The 13,787-nt window shown below is 40.1% G+C and overlaps 1 protein-coding gene across 1 annotated transcript in view; it reads left to right on the top strand.

Annotated features, from left to right (window-relative positions):
* The first annotated feature begins 91 nt into the window (after positions 1-91).
* The window catches only part of PPIG (peptidylprolyl isomerase G), a 28,938-nt gene continuing 15,242 nt past the window's right edge, over positions 92-13,787 (top strand). Inside the window, exons 1-6 of the mRNA XM_074873273.1 lie at positions 92-231; positions 8,643-8,722; positions 8,830-8,904; positions 11,007-11,114; positions 11,613-11,657; positions 13,588-13,675. Coding sequence (XP_074729374.1) covers positions 8,662-8,722; positions 8,830-8,904; positions 11,007-11,114; positions 11,613-11,657; positions 13,588-13,675 — 377 coding nt within the window. The 5' untranslated portion in view covers positions 92-231; positions 8,643-8,661. The remainder of the gene's footprint in view (positions 232-8,642; positions 8,723-8,829; positions 8,905-11,006; positions 11,115-11,612; positions 11,658-13,587; positions 13,676-13,787) is intronic.

The raw sequence follows: 13,787 nt of genomic DNA, 5'->3' as shown, positions 1-13,787 counted from the left end.
GGGCCCCCGCCGCCGGGCAGGGTTGTACCGCGGCCGGCGAGCCCCGCCACCCTTCCCGGGCCGGGGTGCCGCTTCTCCAGTCTCCGCGCCCCCCCTCCCCACCCCCCGCCGCGCCGCCCCCGGGGTCGCCCCCTCCCGCCCTTCCCTTCCACTGACGCAGTCTGTGCCGCACCAGCTCTAACATGGCGGCGAGGCGCTGAGCAGCGCGGGGCGACGCGGGCCGCGAGCGGGGTGAGTGCCGGCGCCGCAGCCGGGCGCCGCTGGGGTCCGGCGCGGTCGCCATGCGGCCGAGCGAGGGCCGCGGCCCAGGCCACGGCGTGGGGAGCCGAGGGCTCGGGGCGGGTAGAGGTCGTAGCGCCGCGGGGCCTGAACCTCGGTCACGGACGGGGGTGGGAGCCCCGGCCCCTCCCCGGCCCGCCGAGGGGACTGCCCCGGCCCGGCCTGGCCGCCGCTCCGGGGCGGGCGTGGGGCAGCGGCGGCCGCCCGCGCCGGCTCCCCGCGCACACACGCCCCCTCACAAGGCCCGGTGGCCCATGTGCGGGGGGCGGGCGGGCCGCGGCCGGGGCGTCCGGCCCTTCCCTGAGGGGGCGCCGGGGGCATCCCAGGTGAGGGTCACCCCCGAGAGGAACGGGGGGCTGTGCGAAGCTGCGAGCGGGGCCCGAAGGCAGGCGGGAGCAGGAGGGGTAGGTGAGGCGGCGGACGGGGCCTGGCGAAAATTGGGCCAGGTGGTAGGGTCCGGGAGGGCGGGTATCGCCTCTCCGCAGCCGCCCGATCCGCGGGTCTGCCTGCCCGCTGCCAGCGCCCTGGTCGGTCGCTCGGGTGCTGCTTGGTGCCTGCTCGGGAGTTTGAATGAGTCCTTCCTCCTCCCCTAGAAGGCGAAGTAACCGGGCTGTCTGCGTGCCACATGTTCTCCTCCCCTCTGCAGGCCTCTCCTAGGGTAGTGGAGCCTACAGGAGCTTCCATGGCTGGCAGGAGGGTCCTCTGCCTCTCTCTCGTAAGGATTTCTTACGGCACTTCAGAGATTTTTACGAGTGATGAGTTTCAGGCTCATTTTGTTTGCAGCCACGACCAAACTCTTGTGTATATATGATCGTACTTGGAGTCGTTGAGGAGGCTTTGAAGGAGAGAGGCTTAGGAGAAAAATAGTTTATTGAAACTGTGGACAAAATAATCTATTGTAGTGCTAAATGTTGCCGTACAACTGAGTCACAATTAGAAAAGTGTCTTCTATAATGATGATAAAGAAGTCGCTTTTGCTGGTAGTTGCCTAATAGTTGACTGGTTAGGTTAATTATATTCTAGTAATCATCTGAGACCTGTTTTAAGAGGAACATGAGACCATTTCTTTTGCATAAAATCCCTTTTCTAAGATGTATCCTTTCTTCTGAGAGAAGATTTTGTTTTTCATGGTTTTGGTCTATATTGCATGCAGAAGAGGCTGTTCTTCAGACAGGGATAAATGTTTTTAGTTTTGGTTGGGCTTTTTTTCTTTATCTTTTCTCCCCCATTTTGTTTCACTAGTCCCATCTGTTAATGCATTAGGGTCCAGCATGACTCAAATTCTTAGTTGCTACCATGATAAAAATGGGATAAAAATGTGGAAATAGCATGATTTATGAAGCATTAGTTTATCTAAACTCACAGACCTTGATTTATAAATTTTTTAAAATTACTTATAAAGATTTTGGAAAAAGCATAGTTTCCTGTATATGAAGTAGATCTGAAGGGGAACATATATAGGATACCAACATCAATAATCGTTTGAGAGCACCCTTTGGGACTATATTTCTTAATAAGACTGCCCATTTTTCCAGTCCTCTTCTGTGAAACAGAAACTTTTTTTTTTTAAGTTAGCTAACTAGTCATCCAAGCTGTTATCAAAAGAAGATTTCCCCCCCCCTCCCCCTTAGGATCACAGAAGATCTGTGGATTATGAGGGAACTGGGAGTGAATAATACGTACTGCAGTGGAGGATTTTACTGTGCTGCAGCATGGTGTCTCAACTACCAGTTCATTCCTCCATGCCATGTGCATTTAGGAGCCATTTTCCATTTGGAAGCAGAGTCAGTGAATGCCAGGGAGCAAACCTGGCCATTTTCTAATGGAGTGAGTTTTAGGTAGGAGGCAGGGAAGGGATCTAGAGCTAAAGTAATAGAGAAAGGAGAACAGGAGAATAAAAGATGGTAGAACAGGTGATTTTTGGTTGTGGTTGGCAAATACAGGTCAGCATTAAGAACTGGTTGCATGGTCTGTTGCATTCTCATCTTCATGGTCCCTTGCATTCTCGTCTTCAGCAACAGGGGTAGGAAGGGATTCCACTTCTGAAACTTAGTTTGGGGATCCTAATGGGTAAATGGCTTGGAGATTACACTAGACTCTTTAAAAGCTTTTTTTCTTTTCATACAATGTTAGAACTTGCCTTTTCTTAGCATTTATAAGTTTCAGAATATAATTTCATGGTTTCAGACCTATGCTAATCCACTTTCTGGTTACAAACAGTAGACTCGAAATGGACACATTTCTCTGCTGCTTCCGGGAGAGCCATCTGGGCAAGTGCCATCAAAGGCACTTGTGCACAGACCTGAGAGAAAACACCTGTATTTTTTCACAAATCTTAACAGAAAAAAAAAAATACTTTCTGTGTAAATTAGATAATAGAAAATTGTTATTGACACGTGACAACAAAGTTTTTTACTTGCTATTGACAGTAGCTGGTTAGATATTTTAACATTTTTTTCATTGTAGGTGTCTCTTTCCTAGGAAAATAAAGGACATGATCTAGTAGGAAGCTGTATTTCTGTTTAAATAGTTTAAGAGAATGTTGCTGTCTTGTCAGACGAACGTTATGTTCTCTCAGCTGAGATGTTGTAACTAGATGTGCATTCCTTATATGCTTGAGTACAGCAAGACTAAATTCATGTTAATAATTGAAAAAAATCATACTGAAAGTGATGTAAATGAACTATACAGTGTAGTAGTGTTAGTATTACTGCATATTTAGTCAGGACTTGCCTGAGGATGGTATTTTCTTAAATCTCCCTAAGAGAGGGCTCTTGCTTCATGTTCCTGGAAGACAGTGGTTGATATTGCCAGATATCTCAAGATTTATTTTTTTTAAGGGGGGGAAAATACTTTATCTATAGTCCAAAAAAGACTTGTAGCATTATTCTAGAGAAAGAGACCTGATGGAAAGTGGCATCAGTTACTTTTTGTGTGGAAAAAAAGTTGAAAGTCTTTTTTGTGGTTAGCTTTTTCCCTCTATATACCATTAGAAGGAGCAATCACATTGAAAACCTGTAATGTGTGATTTCTGATGATGAGTAGAAAGTCTTCGTGCATAAATTTCATAGACCTGTGTAGAACGCAGGTGTTCTCTTTTCTTAGAGATGTGTTAAGTCCACGTGATTGCAGAGACAGCATCCAAAACCTGAAATGTGTTCCAAGTGTAGTACCTTATTCCTAAATCTGCTGGCAACAAAAATCCTGTGCTGCTGATTAGTAAAATGAAAAAAAAAAAAATTCTTAGTTGTCACTGTTGCTAATTCAGAGGGTTTTTTTATGGGGAAGGACAGAGGAGAAGGTGGTGGTGTTTGGAGAAAATGCTGAGGAAATGATGGAGATTGAAGGTTGGGCTGATTGGATTTTAGTTGTTCACACCTTCAGCATCATCCTAACACAAGTGGAAGCTCTGACACAGAAATGGAACTAGGAACAAAATTTCATGTCTCCTATTTTACAATCACAAATTCATTTCCAGTCTAATCCATACTGGAATGAGCATATAACATTTTTAGTCTGTGGCTCCACCATCACTTTAAGCTGATATGTGCTGCTGCCAAATCTTTTCTTGGAGGGGGGAGGAAAGGGTAGTTTTTATGCAACTAGGTGGCTACCTGCATGAAAGCTAAACACGTGGATGTATGAGCCCTCAGTTCTGGTATCAGCCCACATTTATATTGGCTTCAGGTGACTGGAACAACAGCCTTAGTGAATGTGATACATGTTCAGGATTCACTTTGTGCATTTGCATTTTCTGGACTCAAAAGTTTTGCTTAAAAATATATTTCTGAAGATTGCAGATGGCTATCTTTGCAATATAAATCAATGTAGTTTTGTCTTCCTGCATTTGTAGATGGCCTAAAACAAAATGCTAGTAATGTGAATTTATGTACTTCATGTCATTTGGACATTGAATGAAGACCATTGCAGAAGATAATTGTAAATTGATGCAAGGAAACAAATACAAAGGCAAGGTCAAGGAGAAATTAAAAATAGGGGAGAGCTGATGATGATAGAGAATGAAGTGAAGGAATAGGACACAATATATATTTTTCCTACTGAATCCATGTTTGCTCCAGATCTGTTCTGTCCTTTGCAGGGACTGAAACAAATAGGTAGTCCCATGACCCATTCAGCATAGTTACAAATAAAGGGTTTTTTTTCCCCCTCATAAAACTGGGAAATGCTGCTGTATTGCTGCTTCCCATCAGCTCTTGTGAGATGCTCGACACGTTGATTCTTCAGTTGGTGTGTGTCTGTGAGTGCTTTCTAGCCTGTCTCAGTCAAAAGGAGATAGTTTATATTAAACAGTATTACCAGATTCTTGCTAGCACAGGTAATTTTGAAAAAAATTCCCCAAGATGTATTTTTAAGCATGTCAACACATGTGAGTGATAATCTCTGGCAGAGAGATGCTTGTGAACAGTTTGGGATGGTTATCTTTTTCCATTGGCACAGATCATTTTGAAGGAGAACAGCTGTCTGCAGCCTGGCCATGAATTGGCCAGCTTTATCCTGCACATATTTGAATGAAATAATGAGGCTGATGGAGGTGTGAAGGGATGTGAACCCTGACGGACACAGCTGGTGATGCATTGGTTATGGATGCAGCTGTTCTGATAAGACTTAAGTATTTTTGGTGTATTTGTCAGTAAATACAAATATGTTCTAAGCTGAACTGTAATCCCACTTTCAGAGATAAAACAAACAGGCCTCTTTTGTTAGATATATTGAAGTGGTGTTTTGGTTGGTTGGGGTTTTTTTTTTTGACATAGTTTCTACTTAGACTTAATAAAAGGCTCCTCAGACAGGAGGTGGTTGAGAATGATGAATGGCTTGAACATTTCAGGATAGTACTTGGGGTTGTTATATTGTCCTTTCTTACAGAGTTTTGGAAGGCAGACATGAGCTGACTTTTCAAGATTGCCCTTCTGCATAGCACATTTTTGTGTGTATGTATAGTGGGCATTTTTGGGGTTGACCTTTAAGTGATACTCCCTTCACTACTAGTAGAATTCCATCAAGTTCACAGTTAAAAAATGCAAAGTATTGTGGGTTAAGAGTATTCACATTCTAATTGAAAATAAATTTGGATAAATACACAAGTCAGGTAAGCCCTGTTGTTAGCAGATGTATACTACTATTGAGCTTTACTTGTGATTTCCTGATTATTTTTTTTTTTTTTTGTATTTTCAAATTGTTTGTTGGTTCTGTGTTTAACATTCATACCCCACATACTTGCTTTTAATACAGACAAGTTTTAAATTATCAGTATGTACAAGATTGTGTTTGGTATTAAATACTACAAATTAATAGTTTATGGATCATTTGTAACTTCATAGTTTTCCCTGTAACACTTCAGGAGATTGTCTGTCTGAATAACTGTGCAAAGGATACTTAAGTATATTGGAGAGGAAACACTCACTTGACTTCTACGTAGGTAAGATAAATGTCACTGATATTTTAGCCTGGTTTACTGGGCAACATCATCTTGAGAGTTAGGTATATTCACTTGGCCTGGTGTTTGTCCAGTCAGGGTGTTCGTACTGACCAGTTGACATAACTGTAATTTAGAACCAAATGCAGCTGGTGCTTAGGGGATATTATTGGAGGATTTAGGTAGAGTGCAGGGGACATAGGAGGTAACATTTAGAACAAGGGCTTATCTTAATTTGTTCCACTGTTCATAAGACAGTGTAGAGGTAGAAAACAAGTTGAGCAAAATTGGTGAGAATAGGGATTTTGGTAGAATTCTTCCTTCTCTCTCCCACCCTGTTCTCTACAAAACCAAGTTTAAAATTGACTGACGTAGGTATACTGACATTTATTTTACAATTTAGCTTTAGTCATTATCAATGTTTGAAATAAAAAGTGTCACATATTAAGATAGTTTGCATTTATTTTGGCTAAAATACAGTATATAAATGTTAAGGCAAACCTCTACATTTCTCAAGCAAATTGCCTGTAAGGCAGGAGTTAAATCCCTCCTCACTCAAGCCCTACAGCTAAATGTTTAAAGTTTGGGTACAATTGATCCATCAGTTGTGGTACTATTGGGCCTTAGATGTCTCAGTTCAGTTAAAACTCTCAGTTCTACCACCAAGCAATATTTATTGTAGCATTTATTCTGAGAGGTTTCCTTGGGGAAAAAAAATCCCCCCCGCCCCTCCGTGCAGCTGTATAGTCTATTGTGCTGCTGACAGTGGGAGCTGATGCTGTCCTTGGCCGGTCTCGGTTCTGAAGGCAGTCTGTCCCCTCCCACCGGGCTCAGCTCCCTTCCCTTGCCCACGCTGCCACCTTCCTTGTGCTGCCCCAGAGTTTGTGCAGCAGCGTGGTGAGCTGGTCAGACTTCTGCTAACCCGGCAACATCAAAGTTCTCGGCTAAGGTGTTTCCTCTATTTGTTTGTCTGTGTGGCTACAAAATTTGTTGTACTAATAGAATTGAAATGGTACTTCAGGGAGAGGAGCAAGCAGACCCAGGCAAGGCTGCTGCTTTTGATGAATCTGGCTTGTGTGAATTAATGTATTCGTTACACAGCTAAGAGGATATCTAGTGAGATTCTGAATGTTTGCAAAGTCGCCTCATGCTAAAAATCATATGAATGATAAACTACCGAGTGGTGTTTAATTTAAATCAGTCCTGCATTGTTCTTGTGATTTTCACTGTGTAATCTTGGCAAAATGTTAGGAGTGACACTGAGCACAAGTAGAGAGAATATAGACTAACATGATTACACTGCTGTCTCTTGATTTCTTATAGCCTCTTGTTCATAAGCTGAGAGTGACAGATGGTGACAATTGAATTTTTTGAGGCTGTTCTGTGGCACAGCTATGAGCGAAGCTCTAAGAGAGATGTATGCAGTATGTCAGCTAGATTTGAGTAGTGTTTTCTGGCAATAAAAAATAATTAGAACTGAAAATTTATGGATTATATTTGAAATTCTGGAAAAGGTACTCCAGTCTTACAGATCCTTTTGCCATCACTGTTTTTTTTCCCTTTCTGAAGTAATTCAGAGAGGATGGGGCTTCAGAAAAGGAAAAGAGTATTGTGATTGTACATAATGTTGGAAGGCTGGGGATGCAAATGGGATTAAGACATTGCTTGGTACACAAAACTAAAGGGATTTAAATGCTCAAAGATAAGGGAAAACTTGCATTAAAATTCTCAATAAAGATTCATAGAATCATTTACACTGGAAAAGACCCTTAAGATCATTGAGGCAAACCATAAACCTAACACTACCAAGTCTACCACTAAACTATGTCCCCAGGCACCACGTATCTCTTAAATACCTGCAGGGATGGTGACTCAAAAGCAATGACATAAAAGGAAGAGAAACTATAAAAAGCCAAAATAATTTCACTTAGCAGTAATTGTGGAAGAACTACATATTCGTATTTTTTTTCACATAGAATGGTTTGGATCCTAATTAGAGCAGCTCCTGATAATTGCAGTGACAGGAATCAAGGAAATGTATTCCTAAGACATTGAATGCTTGTCTTAACATGACAATATGTTGGTGATTTGTCAAGTTGTAACCATCATAAGTGATTTTCCACTCTTTGACCATTCTCTTTATTTGTGTCAAAAGTTCTGGTACTTCTGACTTGTGCAGTTATTACTCACCTATAGCAGCTGAAGTTCATCATCCTGGGCTATTCACCTTTCTGTGCTCCTAAAGAAGCAGTATGTGCTCTCTTGAGCAGCTGTAGCTCATGTCCCAGGTAATTAATAGTAACGGAGATGAATTGAACTGAGTTGTGGACTGCAGCAGCTGATGTATTCCTGAGGAGAACAGGCCTGATCTGAAGCTGGTAACCCTGACCAGAGGGGTGGGTTGGCACGTGGAGATGGCAGCCTCCTCAGCCACTGAGCCAAACAGAGATTGCAAACGAATCTTTTTAAACAGTTGAAAGGCAGTTGTAAAAAGTTGTTTGAGAGCACTCAAGTTGTTTGATCTCAAAGCTGATTTGTTTTTTTCTTCTCTGAAGCTCATTTTACTTGGATATAGAATTCTAGGAGCAGACAACTTCTAAAAATAAGTATGTAAAACATTAGCAAGAAGACTTCCAAGCTTTATTATCCCCATACCTTACAGTATCTTTTCTTTCTGTATTTCCTCATCTGAAGTATGGCACTCAAGTTTATATTTAATACTATTGCAGTAAACATGAATAAATCACTCATTTGGGTCTACAAAACATGAAAATGACCTAAAATAGTTTGTGTTTTCTGAACCTTTAGAAATACTTATGTTTGCTTTTCTGCAGTTTTTGTTGTCTTTGTAAAATCTCCTATATTGACTTACACATAGTTTCACTACACAAAAGGAAAAACTAAATTTTATTTTCATTACTTACAGTATTTAAACTTTTGAAGCCATGGGAGTAAAGGTCCAGAGACCTCGTTGCTTTTTTGACATAGCCATCAACAATGTACCTGGTAAGAAAATTAAAATATCCATTCAGTAACATGATATTCGTATAAGATATATAAGAATAATACAAATACCAGTTAACTTCATAATAAGTATGGCTCTTTTTTTCTAGCTGGAAGAGTTGTCTTTGAACTGTTTTCAGATGTGTGTCCAAAGACATGTGAGAATTTTCGCTGCCTTTGCACAGGTTTGTAGATTTTTAATTTTATTTACAATTTTTAATGTAATACCATGTTAGCTAGTTTGATGTCTGTGTTATTTTTGCTGATGTTTTCTTACATATAAGTACGTAAAACATTAGTTCTTGGTATCTCTAGAGATTTAGCTGATTTCTCATATACATCTGATGTAGAATCAAAGCAGTTAGAGCTTTGGCTTAGTATGTCGCAGGGAGTATATACTAATCAACTTTAAATACGGACACGCTAAGCTGATTTTCTGTTACTAGCATAGATATTACTGTTCACATTATATAACATCATCCAGTCTTGAAAGGTGGCCAGTAAGAGGTCAACCCATGCAGACTTAACTTTTCAGTCTTATGATACTTGGAGGTATTTGAAAGATATTGGTGGTATTCATTAGGTTTTGGGGTGGATTTTTTACTTCATTGTAATTTTTCTTTGGTGATGGAGACTGGCAATTTCCACTTCTATTGAAAGTCACATTATTTCTTGAACAAAATACTGAGAAGATTCTCTCCTGGAAGCATTTCCAAACAGAATTATTGTCCTGCGGACTGCTTGCTTTTGTTGAAAATGCTGGCAGTTTAGCAAAGCTTAAATTTATTATCACAAGAACAATTTTGTGAATACATAAGTAGCATACATGCTTTCTGTCTTCAGCATTTTCTGCTTCCTTTCCTTCCAGCTCTGTTGTTTTTCAGGTCAAGGCTCTGTAGCTGTTGATACTGAATCACTCAGCAGTACTAACATGATCTGAATCAGGTGTGGGTACATAATTACATTCATGTCAAGTTAGCGAGAACACTTAGAGCACCATTCATGATGTCTGCAGGAATGTAGGTATTATCTGATATGACATTAGGTTTACTGGCACAAAATCAGGTTATCAAAATTTGTTAACAAATTTGAACCTTAAAGTGATTCTTTTTAATGGCTGTGAGTGTGTTACCATGTGACCATGGCATTCCTGATCTGCTATCAACTGCCCAGAAGATACTTTGCTGCTTTGATGTAGTATTTAAGAGTAATGAGGAAAATATATGGACAGTGTTTATGATACTGATCATCAGCAAATTAATCCAAATTCAAGTTTTGGTTTTGTTTTCCTTACTCATTTTTTGGGGGCAGTTTTGCAAAGTATACGATGTCATCTTTAAACAGGGATCAACAGCTCTGTGTTTTCCTGACATATCTATGTTAGGTATATGCCAAGTTAGTGGAACAAATACAGCTTCACATTTATTAAAGTTCCTATCAAAAGTGTTTTTTCTAGCTAGTCAGATCCATATGGAAACACCAGTCTGTTACAGGTAAGTTCAGAGACAACTGCCCTTGACAAAAAGCTGCCAGTTTAATAGCCCAGAATAAGATTATAGGAAGATACAGTCCAGTTGTTTGCCAGCATTGAGAGGAAGAGATCCTTTTCCTTCCAGCATACTCCCACTGATTACCTTACTGATACCTTGAGGTTGGCTCTGCCATTCACAGGACCCACCATGAGCCATTCATCTTGCTAACTCAGCAGAGACCTTATCTATTTGAAGGTAGCAGGGAAAGTGAATAGTGTTGTAGCTGAAGCAGAGAGTCTGCTTATGGGTCTTGAGCACCAGAGCTGATGTAAGAGAGAAAGATGGCAGTTGTAATCATGAGCAGGGGAGGGAATGAGATTCCTTCTCCTTCCCCCGCCTCTTTGTTTGTTTGTTTCTGTTATGCGCTTTTATGATACCTTAACCTTACCATGTTGTAATTGAAGATCTGAGTGTTTCTTGCATGCTTCTGAGCAGTGCCAGTTATCTTAAACCTAAACTGGCTGTTTAATTTCAGTCAATCTGCATGGAAGAGCCCAGAGTTGTGTGCTGATGTCAGTAAGGAGTTCCTTTGGTATGCTGTATATATTCTGGTATACTGTAGAGACAGAAGGTAGTTTCTGCTCTGCTTTCTTAAATGCTAGTTTCTTGTTGGTATTACAGGTATGCATCTGCCTCACAAGCTGATTTTTCAGAACTTAGTAGATGATTAAGTGCTTATGTAGCACTTTTTTGTAGGGGAGATTGTACAGGTACAAAGAGTAATTTTGGTTTTTGTTCCTCCTCTTCTCCTTTAGGTGAAAAGGGTACAGGAAAATCCACCCAAAAGCCATTGCATTACAAAAGTTGTCTGTTTCACAGGGTTGTGAAAGATTTTATGATCCAAGGAGGTGACTTCAGTGAAGGTATGATGTGAATCTTTGAAGAAGACTTTAATGCTTATGTAATAGAGCATTGCAGTTCTGTGTAGCATCATTTCCTTATATTATTCTGTGATTCAGCTGCTTTTTCCCTTTTTTCTGCGTAAGAACCTTTACATGGAAACTTACATAATAAACGTGAACTTATACACATGTGTGCACACACACGTACTTTAGCTCTGTTATCTCAGTACTAAGTATTTTGAAAGGTTTAGATGTGAGTGTAAAATACTATATCTGCTGTTAGGAAATAAAGAAAAAAGGGACACTATAGCAGAATACATGGGAGAATACTTTCTTGTTTTCCAAGTTTGCTTTGGGACTACAAAGATGCATCTTGATCTTCTTTGCATATCCTGAAGAGTAAAGTCAGTGACCTCAGTGCAGTTGGATCAGTATTTCATATTATGAAACACCTTCCACATAATGTGACTATTTTAATCACTACTTTTAAGTTGTAACTGTCACTTTTCCTCTTTCAAGGAAATGGCAGGGGAGGAGAATCCATTTATGGTGGCTTTTTTGAAGGTAAGTTTTACCAGTCTGCCCTATTCTGGTGTTAAGCAATAACCTTTACATTCTGTAGTCTCTGTTCTGTAAACTTGAACTCCATTGTTTTTGTTAAAATTTTGTCTAGTCTTAGAGGCTTTTAACTGTCCAATTTAGATTATTTTACTTTTAACCTTTTTAATGAAAAATTAATTATTAATAAAATTACAAATTCCTTTGTACCTCTGTTCTACCAGATTTACATTTTATAACTGTTTTTAAACATACATTTTTGGCTTAGGGAGCTAGCTAAAGAAAACTCTTTTCCTTCCAGTGGGAAAGGAGAAAGGCATGATGGAGTCAGGTTTCCTTGCAAATGTTTATTTAAAAGAAAGCATAAAGCCCTGCTTTCCTGAACCCAAGAGGAATTAATGATAGAGGCCATTGGTTTTCTCACAGTCCTGGTTCTTTTTTAGTCAGTGTTGCAGAAGTACCTCTTCTGCACTCCAGAGTGTTTCTCGGCCTGTGTTTGTCCAGAATATATAGGATAATCTCTGTGCTGCTTGGAGCAGTTTTTATATTACACCTAAAGCCATGTGATGTCTAGCTGCCACCAGCTCCTCTCCTCGTCCCTACCACTTTTTCTTTTAACATTGGTTCTTGTCTGAGTTTGCAGCAAGCAATCAAAAGAATTATTCACAATTTTAGTAGGGCTAGGCTGCAATTTTATATCAGACCTTGAGTTGAATCAACAGTTTGCAACTACCAAAAGAGGGAGGAGGTCTTACCTTGCACTGATTTTCATTCAGATCAAACTTCCAGCTGATTCAGCTTGTTAAAATTCCCAAAGACTATTGCAGAAAAAAAAAATATTTCCATATTAGTGAGTGGACCCAATTCAAGCAAGCATCAGAACCAACACAAGTGAGTAGCTGGGTTTGAGGAAATGCATGGTTGGGGGAGGTCGAAGAAGGAGCAAAATCTCTGTTTACCTTCTGGCAGTTGCATCTGTCTGACTCAGCCACAGTACAAAACAATCTGTGGGAGTTTTTTGCTTTTGTGAATCTCTTAACTAACTCACCAAGGATTAGATTGACACTTGATGCTATACCAGATAGCAACTGTACAGGTGACTAGAGAGCAAGTGGGACTGTCCTTTTACTGCCAGTGACACGGTATGATATGAAACGGCGTACAGATAGCATACTTTTCTTCTTTGTTAATGCTTGGTCCTGCCATCTGTATCTAAACAACATTCAGCAAACTTCCTGTCTGAAGAGTTTGGATCCCCCAACAGCCTTTACGAAGGTTTGCGAAAGGAGGGAGATCAGATAATCTCTTACAGATGTCTTAAATAAAGAGTAGTGATTACATTTCACAGCTTCATTGGGATTTAGCTTGAGCTGTTACAATGATTTGCTCATCAGAAGTAGAATTCATTCAAGTTAAACTTATTTTCTTAATGGCAAGCTTGATAAGTTCATTTGTGTGTCTGACAGACAAACAGAAGTTGTTTGGGATTGCTATCAAACTGGATACCCATGTGTATTAAAGAATAATAAAACACCAAAACTGCCTGAAAATGAGGCATTTCTTAATAGTTAATGTACAGCTAAAAAACTTCTGTTCCAAGGAGACAATGATCAGTATATGTAGAATAGAAAGAACAGCTTAAAATGTCTGTGCTAATGTTGGTAGGAAACAATCTCTTGAACAAGAATACTTTTTTTCTTTAGTATTTTTTTCCTCAGGCTGCAAACCATTAATTCATATTTCTCCTTATTAAACTGCATTATCTAGAATGGAAGGAATAATGTATTTTTAAAAACAGCTATTACTTTGAATCTTTTTAATACAAGTTTCTACTGAAGTGATTAGCAGATTTATTTAATAAGCATGTTTACTTAGATTATAGCATTTATCTAAGCATATGTGGTGTATTCAGAGTAACTGAAAACACTTTCTTTAGATGAAAGCTTTGCTGTAAAGCACAACAAAGAATTTCTCCTTTCAATGGCCAACCGAGGGAAAGATACAAATGGTTCACAGTTCTTTATGTAAGTATTGTACTGTCCTGAAACGTGTGGGTGCCTTGCCATTTGTAAGCTGTAAAGGTAATCCTTTTAAATGCTGAAGACTAGCTCCTGTGCAAACACTAAGTTGATGGTT

Source organism: Strix uralensis, chromosome 6, assembly GCF_047716275.1.
Source record: "Strix uralensis isolate ZFMK-TIS-50842 chromosome 6, bStrUra1, whole genome shotgun sequence".
NCBI classification, from domain to species: Eukaryota; Metazoa; Chordata; class Aves; order Strigiformes; family Strigidae; genus Strix; species Strix uralensis.
This window is presented reverse-complemented; position numbering and strand designations above follow the sequence as displayed.